The sequence below is a fragment of the Pseudochaenichthys georgianus genome, chromosome 22 (genome assembly GCF_902827115.2).
Source record: "Pseudochaenichthys georgianus chromosome 22, fPseGeo1.2, whole genome shotgun sequence".
NCBI classification, from domain to species: domain Eukaryota; kingdom Metazoa; phylum Chordata; class Actinopteri; order Perciformes; family Channichthyidae; genus Pseudochaenichthys; species Pseudochaenichthys georgianus.
This window is the reverse complement of record NC_047524.1, coordinates 34,515,618-34,532,047: the sequence shown is the minus strand read 5'-3', so window position 1 is coordinate 34,532,047 and position 16,430 is coordinate 34,515,618. Positions and strand designations below refer to the sequence as shown.

The 16,430-nt window shown below is 42.3% G+C and overlaps 1 protein-coding gene across 1 annotated transcript; it reads right to left on the bottom strand.

Moving 5' to 3' along the window:
- Positions 1-843: 843 nt before the first annotated feature.
- On the bottom strand, positions 844-13,188 carry dio2 (iodothyronine deiodinase 2). The gene is made up of 2 exons (XM_034111015.2): positions 12,890-13,188; positions 844-2,170 (listed from the first exon to the last, which is right to left on the bottom strand). The coding sequence occupies exons 1-2, from the start codon at positions 13,112-13,114 to the stop codon at positions 1,580-1,582; spliced, it is 816 nt and encodes a 271-aa protein (XP_033966906.1). The 5' UTR covers positions 13,115-13,188; the 3' UTR covers positions 844-1,579.
- Between the last annotated feature and the right edge of the window lie 3,242 nt (positions 13,189-16,430).

Sequence of the window (16,430 nt, the reverse complement as noted above, 5' to 3'; positions counted from 1 at the left end):
GTTTTCATCAGCACACCTCTGTCACTGCGAGCAGAACAAACCATCTGTGTGTCCTATAGAACTCAAATGCTATCACTTAAACTCTTGGAAGTCTAAAGCATCTTTATTGACCCTTCTTTAAAAAACATGACAAGCAGAGGTCTTCACATGTCACTTCAAAACCTCGAGCCCAAAGAAGAACCGAGTTGGGTTAAAATTCAAAGCACTCTGAATAAGGTCCTGATATATGTATGTCTAAGAAAAGTGCGGACATCAAGAACCATTCTCCCACCCTGTGGCGATATGTTTAGATAATGCCTGACCCTTAAAGAACAACTTTTTTGTTTTAATACAGCATAACAGTACATTCATTTTAAATCCATGCATGTATTCTGGATATAAATGTTTTATCCAGGAAATGAATCTAACATTACATTGATCTGTCAGTGGTATTGACCACTTTGCCAATACAATCTTAGGGATTTAGTGCTAGCTACACATTATTCTGCAGTGTGTGAAGTAATACAGCTGTAATAAGCTAATGCTAATGTTATGATGCAATCAAAAAAGGATCCTTAGCAAAGATTGTAATAATAAAGTGTACATACTACTATGCAACACAAGTGTGTCTGAAAACATAATGCTGTTCCGATTTGTTTTTAAATCAATGCACTGCAGTATGAAGCATGCAGAGTTGAAGGAACTGTTTCAGCCAACTGTATAGGAGACACTTAAATCATCACTGGTGTTTTAATGTATTGTAGGATGGACATGACCCATAACAAAAAAAACCTGCATGTTCAGATTGATCCTGTTACATCCTTATAGAGGGATAATAAAAACAGCAGTATTGCCCAGGGCACATTTAAAATGATCAATGACAGGATGTCAGTTTTTTATTAGAGTTGATGCATTTCTTATATTGTTCACCGCTGATTAGTAACGCTAATTGGTATTCATTTGGTCAACTGTTCTATTTGTGTGGATCAGTGTCAAAAAAGCCACATGGAATCTACTCTGATTCAACAGAGTAAACACAAACCCTTGTTAGGGGTTGGGGGCACTACAGAGCTGTTCGATGGTCAACAATGGGCAGTATCTATTTATGAACATTTATCCTTAGAGGAAGTGGGGTAAATAAACCTAAAACATTCAATGAAGTTGTTGACAGTGAATACAAACATCAAATCTCCAATCAATAGTATAAACTCCAATTTGATAAAAACTGGTAACTTGAGATTTCTGCCCTTTATTGTTTTCAACAGAAGACACTTCAAACAAGATTTTAGAAGCAAAGGCGGGCAGAAATACATATGAATCACATACAATGTCTGTCATAATACATTGCCCCGAATCAACGCATTGCCTAGTTTATGTGACTTTTTAGCACATGTGTGTGTGTGTTCATCCCAGTTTAAGTGGACGGCTGTGCAAAAAGTTGGACTGATTTCAAAAGTAATCCACAATTATGTAACTGAATTAATTACAGCTTTGTTGCAGATGATATCACAATAATACACTTTTTAATTTGGTCTTTATTTGTCTACAAAACGTACTGGTCTCTTATGGAAATATGTCCTCTGTACATGTCTGATGACTCCTACCGTTTACCATAGCTCTGTTCCAGCCAGTGCTTCACATCCTTTAGATTGTAAAAAAAAGGACCCTTACCGCCAAGGTAGGCAATCTTTCTCTGTTGCACTATACAAACCCTCTCATTGGACACACCATAAGCCACATTAGCATTGTTGTCCATGCAGTCTGCCACCAGCTGACACTGGGGGGGAAGGGAAAAGTGCTCGATAAGTTTGCGTGCGGCCCCCAGCCTCTCCTCCAGGTTCTGGTGTTTTTGGACATTGAACGCGCAGGAGCCCATAGGAGGGGTCACCCAACCATCAGACGGGTGAGCCTCATCAATGTACACTAACAGGAAGTCAGCTACCTCACTGAAGTCCTCCACCAACTGGCGGAAAGCTGGCAGGTGGCTGATGAAGGGGGGTCAGGTGGCTGAGCCAAAGTTGACCACCAGAGGGCGATCTGACGACTCAAAATCCAGAAGGTTGCACTCATCTCTGGTTCCAGCCATGGCACCAGGTGGCACATCTGTCTTATCACTGAGACTGCTGCCCCCCCCGAGGCCATCCGGCACCTTCACCACTTTGGAGTTGGGTGCCTCGCAGCCAAGTTTCACCTACGGAGATACAAATAGATTAGATTGATAAGGGCTCTGCTTTTAGCTTTTAACAAACTCTTTTTTCAATGTTATGCAATTCATCAGAATAAAATCCAATATCCCTTTTTGTATCAGTTATTAAATGGACACTGCAGCTGATCACTGAAGATTCATACTGGAATGAGGTCAGAATACAGATTTAATAGCTGATAGCTAGAGTGCTGTGGTCCTATGAAAAGTGTTTGCAGTTGTTAAAGCTGATCCGACTGTGATCGCCTCATGTGGTGCTCCAGAGGAAAGGACATCTTCATTTTCTATAAAACCCATGTCCTCTCTCCTCAGATGGTCTCCTTGCATATCTCCATTAGGGCTGCAACAAACGACTAATTTGATAATCGATTAATCTATCGATTAATGAAACGATTAATCGACTATTCGGACTATTAGGCCTTGCACAATTTCTCAAACGCTCTTATTTAGCCATCAACTTTTAGGTGTAGCTTGAGGTTGTTTTAGGCATGTGGAAACTAACAATGAAGACAATAAAGATGAATACTTGATTCAAAAATACATATTATTAAATTAACTAAACACATTTTGCTTTTTATTTAAATTAAATAAATAATATTTCACATCAAAAGAAACAACAGTTTATCATTAATAATTAGTATTACATTTAATACGATTTAATACAAATAGTATTAAATAATCTGATGACAGAACTGTAAACAGAATAGCTGAAACTTTAACAAAATAAATAACTCAGTTACCTCTAATCATTAACCCATGTTTGTATAATGTAGTTAACTCCGTGTGTTGCTGCTAGCATACATAACACCTGACGTGGAAACGTTACTCGTGGATGGGGCTACAGAGCTACTAGAAAGACAGTCGAACCCGGTGCATTCCTCCGTCTAAATGTGGAGCACTTTTGCTAAATGTTTCGACAAATTGCTCGTGTTACCGCCCTTACATGCTAAACTCTTATTGCACTTTTGGCAACGAGCATCGAGACGGGTAAAGTTTAACCACACCTCGGAGCGAGTTCTCTCCGCCATCTCCGCAGTGTGTTGCTGCATGTACAGATGTAGCGCTTCATTTCAGACGCCTACCCGTGCAGGTCCGTGATCTGCACGGGGTGGGCCCCTGCTGAAAAGGAAAACCCCCCCCACAGGACTTGATACGCCCCCTTGATAAATAAATGTAATTTTAATGAAACCAGCTGCAATGGATCATGGATCCACCAGGGGGAGCCGTGAAAAGCTGCCACACTGGAACTCATGTGAAATAAACAGCTGATAGATCTACAGGTATCTGATCGGATATTTGTTAAGATCCATATGTCACGGATATGATCATATTCTGTGCTAAATAAGAGACATGTAATCATTTACAAAACATCACCATGTTTTTATTTAACAAAATAATGTTGTTTAATTCACGTAGGTGTAAGTACAAAACCATCGCTATGTTTTTAGATCAGGAAATGCAGCCCGGCTCAAACAAACGATGTTCAATCATCATCCTCACGATCATTTAATGTATTATATGTTCGCGAGTTGAAATGAATGCACTAATACATATAGTTTAAGGAAAGTGCAGCACGGCTCTCACTATACCGATCATCCTAATCCCACGGGCAAACAATAATATGTACAGTGTTAATAGTTTACTGTATTATTAGTGTCTAATATGTAAGGGATAATGTGCTGCGACGCGGTCATTATGGGGAAAAGAACACCGACAGGCTGATCAGGAGCCCGACGCGAAGCGGAGGGATCTAGATCGGCATGAAGGTGTTGCATGAAGGTTATTAATTTTAGTCACATTTTAGTCATTCCTTCGTAGTTTTAGTCTAGTTTTAGTCGACGAAAACTCAAAACGTTTTAGTCGATGAAAAATTACATTTGAGTCAACTTTTAGTCAAAATGTGTCTCTACTCTCTGAACGCTCCGTCCCCGGCAGATCTCTGTCTCCGCTGCAGCATGTCTGTTAGGCCCCGCCCCCCGCACACAGAGAGACACAGGGAGATCGCTCTTCTGGAGTGAAGAGAGCGGAAATAATGATATTGCAAGTTAGAAACGTAAGATGCATTTTGACAGACAAGATGGACACTTGGGGGAAAATATGCTGCATTTTGAATGTCCGATAGTCAACCATTAACACCTTAGTCCCGTCTCGTCTCGTCAACGAAAACTAAATATATATTTCGTCATAGTTTTCGTTATCAAGAATTTATTTTTAGCTCGTCATCGTCTCGTCAAAATGTAAAAAAGGTTGTTGACGAACATTTTTCGTCATAGTTTTCGTTGACGAAATTAACACTGGCATATTTAAACTGTCGCACTTTCTGTTCTTTCTATCACGCATTGCCGGTATGAAAGGGTCTGTGCCGGAAATATCAAACATTTAATAAAAGGGAAAAACAATGAACAAGACTTAACGTATTCATCATAATTAATTATATTTATTCCGTTTGGATGTAGGATTTTTGACTTTGTTTAGAGCAGTGATATTCTCTGCAGCAGAGAGCTAAGCGCTGTCAGACCAGACCTAACCCTGAAAAGTATTATCATCTGAAATTAATCATGTTATTAATATTAAATACATATAAGTATTTTTACAACTTGTATTTAGAAATACTCTGTTGTAATTATGTATGCATAAATATGTTCATCCATCCAATGTGGCATCTGCTATAATGGGGTTAATGTATGATATTACTTAATAATACAATACATTATAATATATGATATGATAATTATATTTTAGTTTTATTCATTTCTTATTACATAGTTTCTCATTATTATTATTTGTATCGCTCATCTTATTTTTGATTTTATTAATCTGTGTGAATCTGTGCTTTGCTGTTTGAACTACTTAATTTCCCCACGGGGATTAATAAAGGTCCATCTTATCTTATCTTATCTTAATGTATAAGTTGATTTACTTCAATCTACTGTACTGTGTAAAAACACCCCAACAATATTACAAAAAATATACTGCATCAAGCAAACTATATACTTTATTTGATCTAAAACATTGATGTTTTTCATTATAGTAGCCTGTGAAAACCATAACAAATAAGTGATTAAATGCTACAGTATTCAACAAACACAACTGCAGAGCTGCAAACATTGCAAACAGACTAAGTTCTACAACACCCAGTTGTCTTTGTGTATTTGTGAATGATGGTTAAATCCTGTAATTGAACAAATGGGGAAATTTGGCAACGCCCTCTAGCAATTTGGCAACACCGCCAGCCACTGGGATCCGCTGGGATTTTGACTGGGACACACCCATGTGAGTCCTATCTGGAGTGCTACATCTGTAGCAGCTGCGTGTGTGTAAACTGCCCCGCCCCCTTGCACACAGACGGGGGAGAGAAAGATCTCTCTTCTGGATTGGAAAATACATCATAGACGCATTTTTTTGTCTTTTTGCATAATAGAAACGAGTTGGCGACACTAAGACTGCGATATAATGCTTATGTAGCAATAATACATGACATGTAATTTTTAAATGTCTCCGGTACCGATAAAAAGACCAATAGGAGCTTAACGGCGCGTACAACACACGTGATGACGTCACCAACGAATCCACGACTGAATTAGTTGGCAACTAATTTGGTAATCGATTTTAATCGATTAAGTCGATTAGTTGTTGCACCCCTAATCTCCATGCATTTCCAGGTGGAAGGGACTAAGACACAAGTTTGGTAATCGATTTTAATCGATTAAGTCAATTAGTTGTTGCACCCCTAATATCCATGCATTTCCAGGTGGAAGGGACTAAGACACAAGTCAGGGTATCTTTGATGCAAGGTAATAGACTCGTGGCATCCAGAGTCTGTGGCTGTCTGTTGGTTGTCAGCTGTTCTCATGTCGCTGTGCTATTGGATAGATATCCAATAGCACAGCGACACACCTACATTGTTAGCCTATCATCATGCTGCTGTTGAGTGTTATCCATTATAAATCTCCCTGTAGAGTCTGAACTCTAACTAGGCCTGTCGCGATAAGAAATTCATTGACTTATCGTACGATAAATAAAAATGACCTCGATAACTTTTCTGACCTTGATAAATTGCCGTTTACATGCGCGTCTGTTTACATAAAGATGTGACCGGCCACTCTACCGGCCCGGCAGGAGACAACGTGTGACTTACTCGAGGGGAATTTGAAGTTAAATGGAAGTGGTTGCAAAACTCCACATCTCCGGTGTGGGAATATTTTGGATTTAAGCCAAATCAACGAGGCAAACCTTGAATGAGCTGGTATGTTGCATTTGTTTTAAAAAAGTAGCAACAAAAGCTAGTAATACAACCAACCTTAAACTGCACCTGAAACACAACCACCCCTCATTCCGTTTTCCCAGCTGGGAGCAAACACGGCAGCTGGAGATGGAGAGCCCCCACCTTCCCGATAGTTTACAATCAAAGATGCATTTGCCCGACAATGCAAACATGTTGGTGTTCCTTGCTCGAAGTCTTTGAATTACAGATTTCGAAATGGCCTGTTGAGGCATCTGGGTCTTTGTATGGACAGTGCTTGTGAGACAATGTGTATATTTATTTATATATATATATATCAGGGTTTCCGCTAGGATTTTTTCTCGCCGGTCAAATGTCCGGGCAGAATTTATTTTACCGGACTAATTTGAAACTTACCGGTCATATTTCAATAATAATAATAGTTGTGTAGCAGAGTTTCCGTTAGCAGGTAATTACCGGACTATGAGCAGATATGCTTCAGTTTAAAACTCAGTTCACGGGCTCATTTTTATATTGCTTCAGTTTATAATCGTAACAGATCGAAAAATTCAGATTCATTTTTCAATAAATGATTCCACAAACAACAAACAACATAATTATTACATTCAAACAAACTACTTGTAGTAGATAACGTACATTATTCAGAAGTTTACATCAACTTTGAATAATAACACGGGAGAAACGGATCCTCTCCCTCCCTCTCTCTCTCCTGACAGCAGTCAGTTTCTCATGCAGCTCCTGCAGCCCGCTAAACAGAGGGCGGGGCTTCAGGTGATCCTGCAGAGCTGCGTGTCTCGGTCAGACTCAGCAGCTGATCTGATCTCTCTCTCGCTCCGGTTACACTTCACTCTCGTTTATGTCCATATCGATCAGATCCAGCTCTCCTGATTGGCCTTTATAGAGAGTACCGATCAAACTATTAAGAGTGAATATCGGCCGATAATGACCGGCGGCCGATCGATCGGAGCCTCCCTAATTATTACCAGACATTTTGACCGTCAGGTTTTGAATTTACCGGTTTTTTATAAATTTTACCAGCTAAAAACCGGCTAACGGAAACCCTGATATATATATATATATATATATATATATATATATATATATATAGAGAGAGAGAGAGAGAGAGAGAGAGAGAGAGAGAGAGAGCTCTATTTTCCAGTCTGAGTCTATTTAATGTATTGTTTTGGTCGTGTGTGATATAATTAGTTTTCTATAATTTAATTGATTTGTTTTATTTATTATATATAATTTATATATTTGAATATTATTTCATATTTCATTTGCAATGTTGAATGTTCAATAAAAAGTTCTGTTTGAAAGGATGTACTCGAATTATTATTATATATTATCATTATGTCAGTGGTCTAAAATGGTCTTACAACGGTGCCGACAATATTATCGTTTATCGCAATAATTTCCAGGAAAATTGATCGTCCAACAAAATGTATTATCGTGACAGGCCAACAACTCAAAACATACACCTATCATCTGTTCTTATAGACGTTATGTTTTATTCATTTGTCTCTCTTAATTGAATCTGTTTTATCTGCACTGCCCAGCAGCCATGGTTCAGGCCCTGGTTCCGGCCCCAGCAGCCATGGTCCCAGCCCCAGAAGACATGGTTCAGGCCCTGGTTCCGGCCCCAGCAGCCATGGTCCCTCCTCTCGTCCCTACTCTAGTCCCTACTCAATTCCCTACTCAAGTCCCTTCTCTAGTACCTTCTCAAGTCCCCTCTCTAGTCACATCTCAAGTCCCTTCTCCAGTCCCTACTTAAGTCCCTTCTCCAGTCCCTACTCAATTTCCTATTCAAGTCTCTTCTCCAGTCCCTTCTCAAGTCCCTTCTCTAGTCTCTTCTCTAGTCCCTTCTCAAGTCCCCTCTCTAGTCCCTTCACATTTCCCTTCTCAAATCCCTTCTCATTTCCCTTCTCTAGTCCCTTCTCAAGTCCCAACTCTGCGTCCTGTTCCATTGGGGGTCCCGCCATCACCTGTCTCGCCGGGGGTCCTGCCAACTCCTTGTCCTGCTTCGTTGGGGGTTCCGCTGAGGGTCCTACCAACTCCGTGTCCTGCCCTGTTGGGGGTCCCGCCGACTACTGTTCTGCCGGGGTCCTGCCAACCCCATGTCCTGTTCCGTTGGGGGTCCAGCCGACACCTGTTTCGTCGGGGGTCCTGCCAACCCCATGTCCTGGTCCGTTAGGGGTTCCCCTGGGAGTCCTGCCAACTCCGTGCCCTGACCCGTTGGGGGTCCTACCATCACCTGTCTTGCCGAGGGTCCTGCCAACTCCTTGTCCTGTTTCGTTGGGGTTTCCGCTGGGAGTCCTGCCAACTCCGTGCCCTGACCTGTTGGGGGTCCCGCCAACACCTGTTCCGTCGGAGGTCCAGCCAGCTCCAAATCCTGTTCAGTCAGCGGTCCCGCTGCCACCAGATCCTAACCCGTCGGTGGTCCCGCCTACACCATGTCCAGTTCTGTTGGGGGTCCTGCTGAAGCCTCTTCCGCCGACACCTTGTCCTGTTCTGATGGCGGTCCCGTCGACACCAGCCCTTGTTCCGTCTGGGGTCCAGTTGACACCAGCCCTTGCCCCGTCCGGGGTCCCACTGACACCAGCCCATGTTCTGTCCAGGGTCCCGTCTGTGCCTGTCCCGTCAGGGGTTCCGTCTGCACCTGTCCCGACGGCTCCGTTTCCTGTCCGGCCAACACCGGTTCCTGTACCACCGGGGGTTCCGCCATCTCCAGCTCTCAGTGCTCCCGATCCCTGTGCTCCTGCGATTCAGCTGACCCCGGAGGGGCCCCTTCGCGGCCTACGCCGTCTCCCTGCCCGTCTTCCGGAGCTGTCCTGGCACTGCTTTCCTGCCCGTCTTCTGGAGCTGTCCCGTCGCCGCCTTCTTGCCCGTCCTTGTGCCCGGCCCCCCGAGTTCCCAGCCGCGGCCTTCGCCCTGGAGCCCGGCCCCCTCGAGCCCGGCCCCCTCGAGTCCGGCCCCCTCGAGCCTGGCCCCCTGAGTTCCCCAGCCGCGGCCTTCGCCCTCGAGCTCGGCCCCCTGAGTTCCCCAGCCGCGGCCTTGGCCCTCGAGCCCGGCCCCCTGACTATCCCAGACGATGCCTTCGTCCTCCAGCCCGGCCCCCTGACTTTCCCAGCCGCTGCCTTTTCCCTCGAGTCCGGCCCCCTAATTTACCCCGACAAGGTCTTCACCCCTGTCCTCAGCCCTCTGAGTTTCCCCGCCGCGGACTTCCCTGCTCTGTTGCTGTTCCCCCGGGCCGTCCGCAGGAGTCCCCCTTCTCGGCCTCTGCTCTGCCCCCGGGCCATCCAGCCGAGTCCCCCTTCTCGGCTTCTGCTTTGCCCCTGGGCTGTCCGCCGATTATATTATTGAGGGAGAATTGTCCGGGGCCACAGAAAAAACATTCAGGGCTTTGGTCATATTAAATGCAGTCATTTGGTCTTTAGCAACAGCTTGTGAGAGCAGTGCATTTATCGGTGTTCGTTGTAATGCTGCCAGTTTGTTGATGGACTGTGTGTTGATGGGACTTCTCATGCTCCCTAAATGTTTCCCCTGCCTTTCGCCAGTTCTTAAATCCTCCTTTCACAAAACTCCCATCCCTGATCTTGTCTGCACTGACGAGCTTCTTTTCTATAGCAGAGCAACAGAAGAAGCACACCGCATTATCACTTTCTCTTATTATTTAGTGAAGCTTTTTATTAACTGCTTACACTAAAATGCTAACTCAAAAATAGTAACTCAATTTGTTTAGTGAATATTTTGGCGTTGCAGTTACAACTCTCCACCAACAGATGCTGCAGCCCCCTCAGCACCCCCGCTTCCTGCCTCCTACCTGATTTCCTGATTGTGTTCACCTTGTGCCCCTGTGTTTTCTCCTCCCTCCTCACCTGTCTCTTGTTTCTTTCATTAGTCCTGTGTGCATTTAGGTTCGTTTTTTCCTGTTAGTCTTTGTGAGATTGTTGTTTGTCTTTGACTGTGTTCACGGGGAAGAGTTCTGTTTTTTACTATTTAACCTTGAAATAAAGGTATTTTCTGTGAAATCTGCATTTGGGTCCTGCCTGCTTCGCTCTACCCTGACAACAATGTAAGTGGGGAGACTACCTCGGGATGAAGCAGGAAGTCAGAAACAGATGTTTTATTTTTTCCCGCTCTGCTGACATTGCATGAATGAGGCATTAGGCGGGGACTTTGATGAGGTGGCCAAACTCAGTAAAGTAAATATAATCACAAAGGTTTTCAAATAGGAACAGGTGCAACACATTAGGCACGTTCACACCGGAGTACTTTTCCCAGGAACTAGGCCGATAGTTCTTGGGATTTTGGTAAAGTGCTATTTTTTTATGAGTGGGGGGCGGACCTCACTTCCTCTAGGGGGGTCCGGGTGCATGCTCCCCCGGGAAGATTTTTTTTTAAATATTGAAGTTAAAAGCATCAATCTGGTGCACTTTGAGAGCAACATTAGGAGATCTATGGATACATCTCTCAACACCCAGATGAAACAGAACTGTAAACAGATTTACTTTTTCTTTATGGATATTTTACAAATCACTCCCCTTTTAAACTCTATTCTTGTTTTACTGCAATATAGTATTTCATAACTGTTTTTCCTTTATTCTCTTTTTTTTTTTATAACTATAATGATCATATGAAGGTGTGCCACGGAAATATTCTTTTGAATAATTTGTGACCAAACCGTTTGAGACCCACTGAGATAACTTAGACTAAAGTTAACTATCTAAACACTCAGAGAGTCCTTTAACTCACCTGAGCCTCTCAGTCTGTCAGGAGAGGACTCTCCTCCAGCTTGTTGTGGAACAAACAGCTCTTTATGTCCATGAGTGCAGCTAGCTAACCAGATGCTAACAACACGGTCCCTGCTAGCACCGGTCATGCACGAGTCAACAGCAGACTGAGATTCGCCAAATCGCAAAATAACCCTTTTTTTTATGATCAACATTTGTTATTAAAGTAAAAGACACTGTGTAGCGGAGGTTAATATAACGTCAGTTTAATATGCTCGTGAAATGCAAAAAGTTTTCGGTTTCTACGGTCTTGGTGATGCTGACTCATATGACTCGTATGACTCATATGACTCAAATGATCCGGATCTCTTCAATGACTGACTCAGAAGACCCTGAGTCCTTAAAAGGATCCGGATTTGCCATCTCTCTCTCTCTCTCTCTCTCTCTCTCTCTCTCTCTCTCTCTCTCTCTCTCTCTCTCTCTCTCTCTCTCTCTCTCTCTCTCTCTCTCTCTCTCTCTCTCTCTCTCTCTCTCTCTCTCTCTCTCTCTCTCTCTCTCTCTCTCTCTCTCTATCACACTAAATGCGCTATCGCCACACAGAGCCGTGCTTGAATGACACAAGCACACGTTTATTTCCATGCAACTCTCTGATTGGTCTGGTGTCATGCCTCTGTTGCATTCACTGAACACTGGAAATTAAAGTCTTGCCGTCCTCTCTGGTGTCATGATGAGGTTCACGTAAAGCACGGTTAATGTATTATATTATTGAGGGAGAAAGCCCCGGATGCCCAGGCCAGGCGACGCCACTGGTATAGAGGCGTACACACGGAGCCGTTTGCCCCCCCAGAGCGTTGAATACTTTTCTGAGTGATAACATTTAGGGTCTAATGATTGGCCATTTTAGAGTTATATATCTCCTCCAATGATTTTTATGTTTTTAACAAATAGGCTACTTGCCTTAGAAATAGACCATTGTCTGGTGGTCTTCACTTATGAGGGGCATGCATGGAAAATACAAAGCTAAATCATAACTGATCTACACTTGCAGTACAGTTGCTCTCATTAACATTTATGGTTTGTTTTAAAGGTAACACCTCTGACTCTGAACGTTTGGGAAAAACATTCTCCCTCTTTTTTGTTCTGATCCATTTATATAAAAACCATAAAATGAGATCTGAAAAATCTGATTTTGCCACTTTGTGCCAAATATTTTTGGGGTTGTGTATTAGCCAATCACCAACTGAGGTATGCTGCAATGATCTGTTTGGTGTTTCAGACAAACACTTCAGATACATGTTTATATATCTGAGACCTATACTATATTGTAGATAAAGAGTATAATAGGAGACTTTTAAGTGAATTTACCTAATTAATTATGCACTTTATATATTTACACTTTTTTATTTTAATGTTGTTGACCCTACTTTTGTATTTTACTAAATGTCTTGTACTGATATTCTATTTAAAACTGTTTTACGTGTTACTTCCTACACCCTTAATTTGCATTACATGTCTCAGAATGAATAAAGCTCTATCTTGTAGTATGTATTCTGCGTACACACTGGTTGTACGAAGACAGAGACAGAAACATAACGAACAGTATGGTTTTGGGATACTCACACACACAGTATTTGGTAAAACTACGTCATGTGGAATATTCCTGAAGTTGAAACACAGTGAGTGAATGATGATGGGTTCAGGTCGCTGGGACTCCGCAGGATCAGCCCCTACCTGTTTGTATGCGTCCAGCAGGAAGCTGTTCCAGATGGAGCGCATCCCCGCGGAGGTCAGCATGCGGGGCCGCTCTCCGGAACCCGCGGGGCGCGAGCAGCTGAGCAGCGACACCGCGCGCTTCACCAGCACCACGGAGTCATAGAGCGCGAGGAACAGACAGTTGGAGAAGAAGCCGGGCAGTATCTGGAGGGTCACCAGAAGATCCTCACTCGCCATGCCCATTGTGTCTTCCTGCGTGTATCCGACCGCAGCACAACTATTGCAGCGCACCCTGCATGCCTCCAGCGGCGCGAGGCTCTGTGCGCGCTCAGAGTTTATGGAAAGCCAGTTGCGCCATTATTCGCGCGTTTATTCGCGGGAATTAACGGGGAGGTCCGTTTAATAAACGGGGAGGTCCATTTAAGTTCCAAGTTTCAGTAACCAATCAGTGAAGAGGAAAGCCAGACCACTATGTATTAATGTGCCTTTCAATATAATAAATATATCAATCAATATAGCCTGCCTTCATTGTCTTTTAAAATAAAATCGCCTTACCTTACCTTATCTTACTGAAGTGAAGGGTATTTATGTCTCCTTAAATCACCTTTTAAATGTATTTCTTATAATGGTGTTGCATCTCAAAATGTTCAGTCTCTGGTCTTGCTAGAAATGCAATGTCACTCACCGTAGAGCACTGTCTTATGAGATACTTAGCTTAGAAATCAGATTTTTAGAAAACTTAAAAACTCTTGTGAAAACACAGATGTACTCATGTCATCCATTTTTTTTGGTGTTTCAGATTTGGTTTACCAACGTTTTTGGTTCACAAAAGTAGTGAAATATATGAATTACACTATAGGCCTATATAAATGTGTTGTTCATGTCTAAAATGAAAATGTGTAAATTAGAATTTGGAGTAAAATAGTTCTATCACTCTACTTTCACCACAGAAAAGTTACATCAGGACTGATTCATGACTTCATATTCCATACTGAGGTTCATGTGATGTGTACAAATACAAACTGAGCATTACAACTTTTTTTTTCAACCAACTATTTATGTTAACATACAAAACTGTAAAATCTCAATATTTACAATACAGGGTTCATACACTTTTTCACCAATGATTTTCAATGACTTTTCCATGACCAAAAAAAATGACTCTTTCATGTGGCTAGCATGCGCTGCCTCGCCCATATTTGAAATATCGAATATGTTACAACACAGTTTGCATTTAGCACGTCTTGGGTTAATGTCTTTTGATAACCACAATTGGTACTTATTATTTAGAAGCCATACATTGTTGAAACTGCACTTCCCTGGCATCCCTGGCATCATAGTAGCTCCTGTAGACTAGAGGGCGTGATTGTAAACATCTCTCACCAGCGAAATACTGCCACAGTTGCCATTTTACGTTTCATTATACGATACAGTATTTATTATCATTATAGTATTACTATTTCGGCGATTAGATATCATATAAATTATATTTGATGCAACTTTATTTATATTTCCATGACTTTTCCAAAACTTTGGGAAAAATATTGCATTCCATGACTTTTCCAGGTTTTTAATGACCTTACAAACCCTGACAATATCAGAACTTTCTCAACCAACTATTCATTATAAATGTAAAGACAGGGGGAGCAGTGCCATGGTCTTTGTCTGTCTTCCAAGACAGTGGGTCTGGCTGCTGTGTAGGTGGGGGTGATGGTGCATGGGCTGCTGGTGGCTGTGTCGGAGGGAGGGAGGTGTGCTAGGCGAGACTTATTTGCTGGCTGGGTTGATCGTGATGGCTGTGGTGGAGGCCTTTGTACCGAGGTGTATCTTAATCTTGTGGCAGGCACAGATGGAGGTGGAGGCTGCTGTAGTGATGCTGGTCCTCTGGTCCTTGGTGGTGATGGCTCTGGTGAAGGCCCTTGAGCCACGGTAGATCTTTATCTGGGTGCAGGCACAGATAGAGGTTCTTGCTGCTAGGCCCAGGCAGCTGTGAAATCTGAAAGAAATATAGGACAATAATTACTACTAAGTTTATTAAAATATAAAGTTCAAGTGGAATGTTTCTCAAGCACAAATAACAATGCACAACTCAAAATAAAATGGGGAGGTGGGACAGGAGTCTCTATCTCTTACAACCTATTTAACTAAACTCACACAATGAAAGTACACTATTACTGTAATATTTACATTTACCTATCTTCAAATGGATCCTTGTTGTTGTTGCTGTATTCTCCAGGTTCTGATGCTCCATCTCCACTGCTGCTAGTGTTACAAGTCCGCTGTGCAGAGCTGGTAATCAGATAATAAGCCTGTTGAACAGGAGAAAATAATGAAGCAGAGGGAAAGTTGCTGCCGTTTGTGTGGTTGTCCTAGCCAGAATTTATTAAACACATTAATAAGTTCAAGTGGAATGTTTCTCAAGCACAAATAACAATGCACAACTCAAAATAAAATGTGGAGGTGGGACAGGAGTCTCTCTCTCTTACAACCTATTTAACTATGTTACACCCACACAATGAAAGTACACTATTACTGTAATATTTACATTTACTTTTTTGACATGGAAATGATTTTTTAAGATTGACAAACATCATATGTGTAATTCGTGGCACAATTTAAACGGGATCGAAAGATAATCTTTATCTCTCCATTGACTTCAATACAAACTTTTTCCGAAATAAGGTCCCATGAGTCCCACCGGAAGGGGAGGGACTTCGCCTTGTTTACTTTTTTCGTTGTCTACTAAACCGGAAGCTAAACAAATGGGCTGGGCAGCACAAGGTAAATAAATAGGATAGGAAGAAGCAGCAGCAGAAGAAGAAGAAGAAGCAGCAGCAGAAGAAGAAGAAGAAACTGAAACCGTTTCTTATTTATAGAGACAGTAAAATCATCGAAAAATGTCCACGAGAAACTTCATCTTGCGTTGCAAAAGGACAATAAATGACTGCACAAGACTTCTCCAAACAGATGATGGTCATGCTGTGTTACAATCCACAATAGTGAGGTAAGGAAGGGCCCGGCCTATCGCTACTATCGAACACAAAGGAATGTAGTTTGTTTTTGCATGTAACTTACTGAGGGGCTGTGAGATCTTTCACACTTACAAATTCTGTCTTCTTCCCTATTTCACCAAACCGTTTACTGGCAGGTTAGAAACAATGGAGAGGAGCCTCGAGTGGTCACGGGGCAGGATGATTAACGTCCCTACAGCTGATCTTTTACTTCAGGACCTTCGGGAATATATAGTTGAAGTCCGGAGATCTTGGCCTACCACAACCGCACAACAAGGTAGGCCAATGTGATACTTTTTCACTTTAGGATAGGCTATCGTTGAGAAACCAGTGTTAGTATTGTTGAGTAGTAAGTGACCAACAGGCCAATACATTTTAACCCTCCTATTGTGGTCCCCCCCCCCCCCTTACTTTGGTGTTTGTGACCGGTCCTGTTTTAACTGCTATTACATTAACACAAAAAACATTGATTATCACCACATTTAATTTAATACCCTTCCAAACTGTAGATATTGTATCAGACTACTGGTATACATGCAGTAAATATA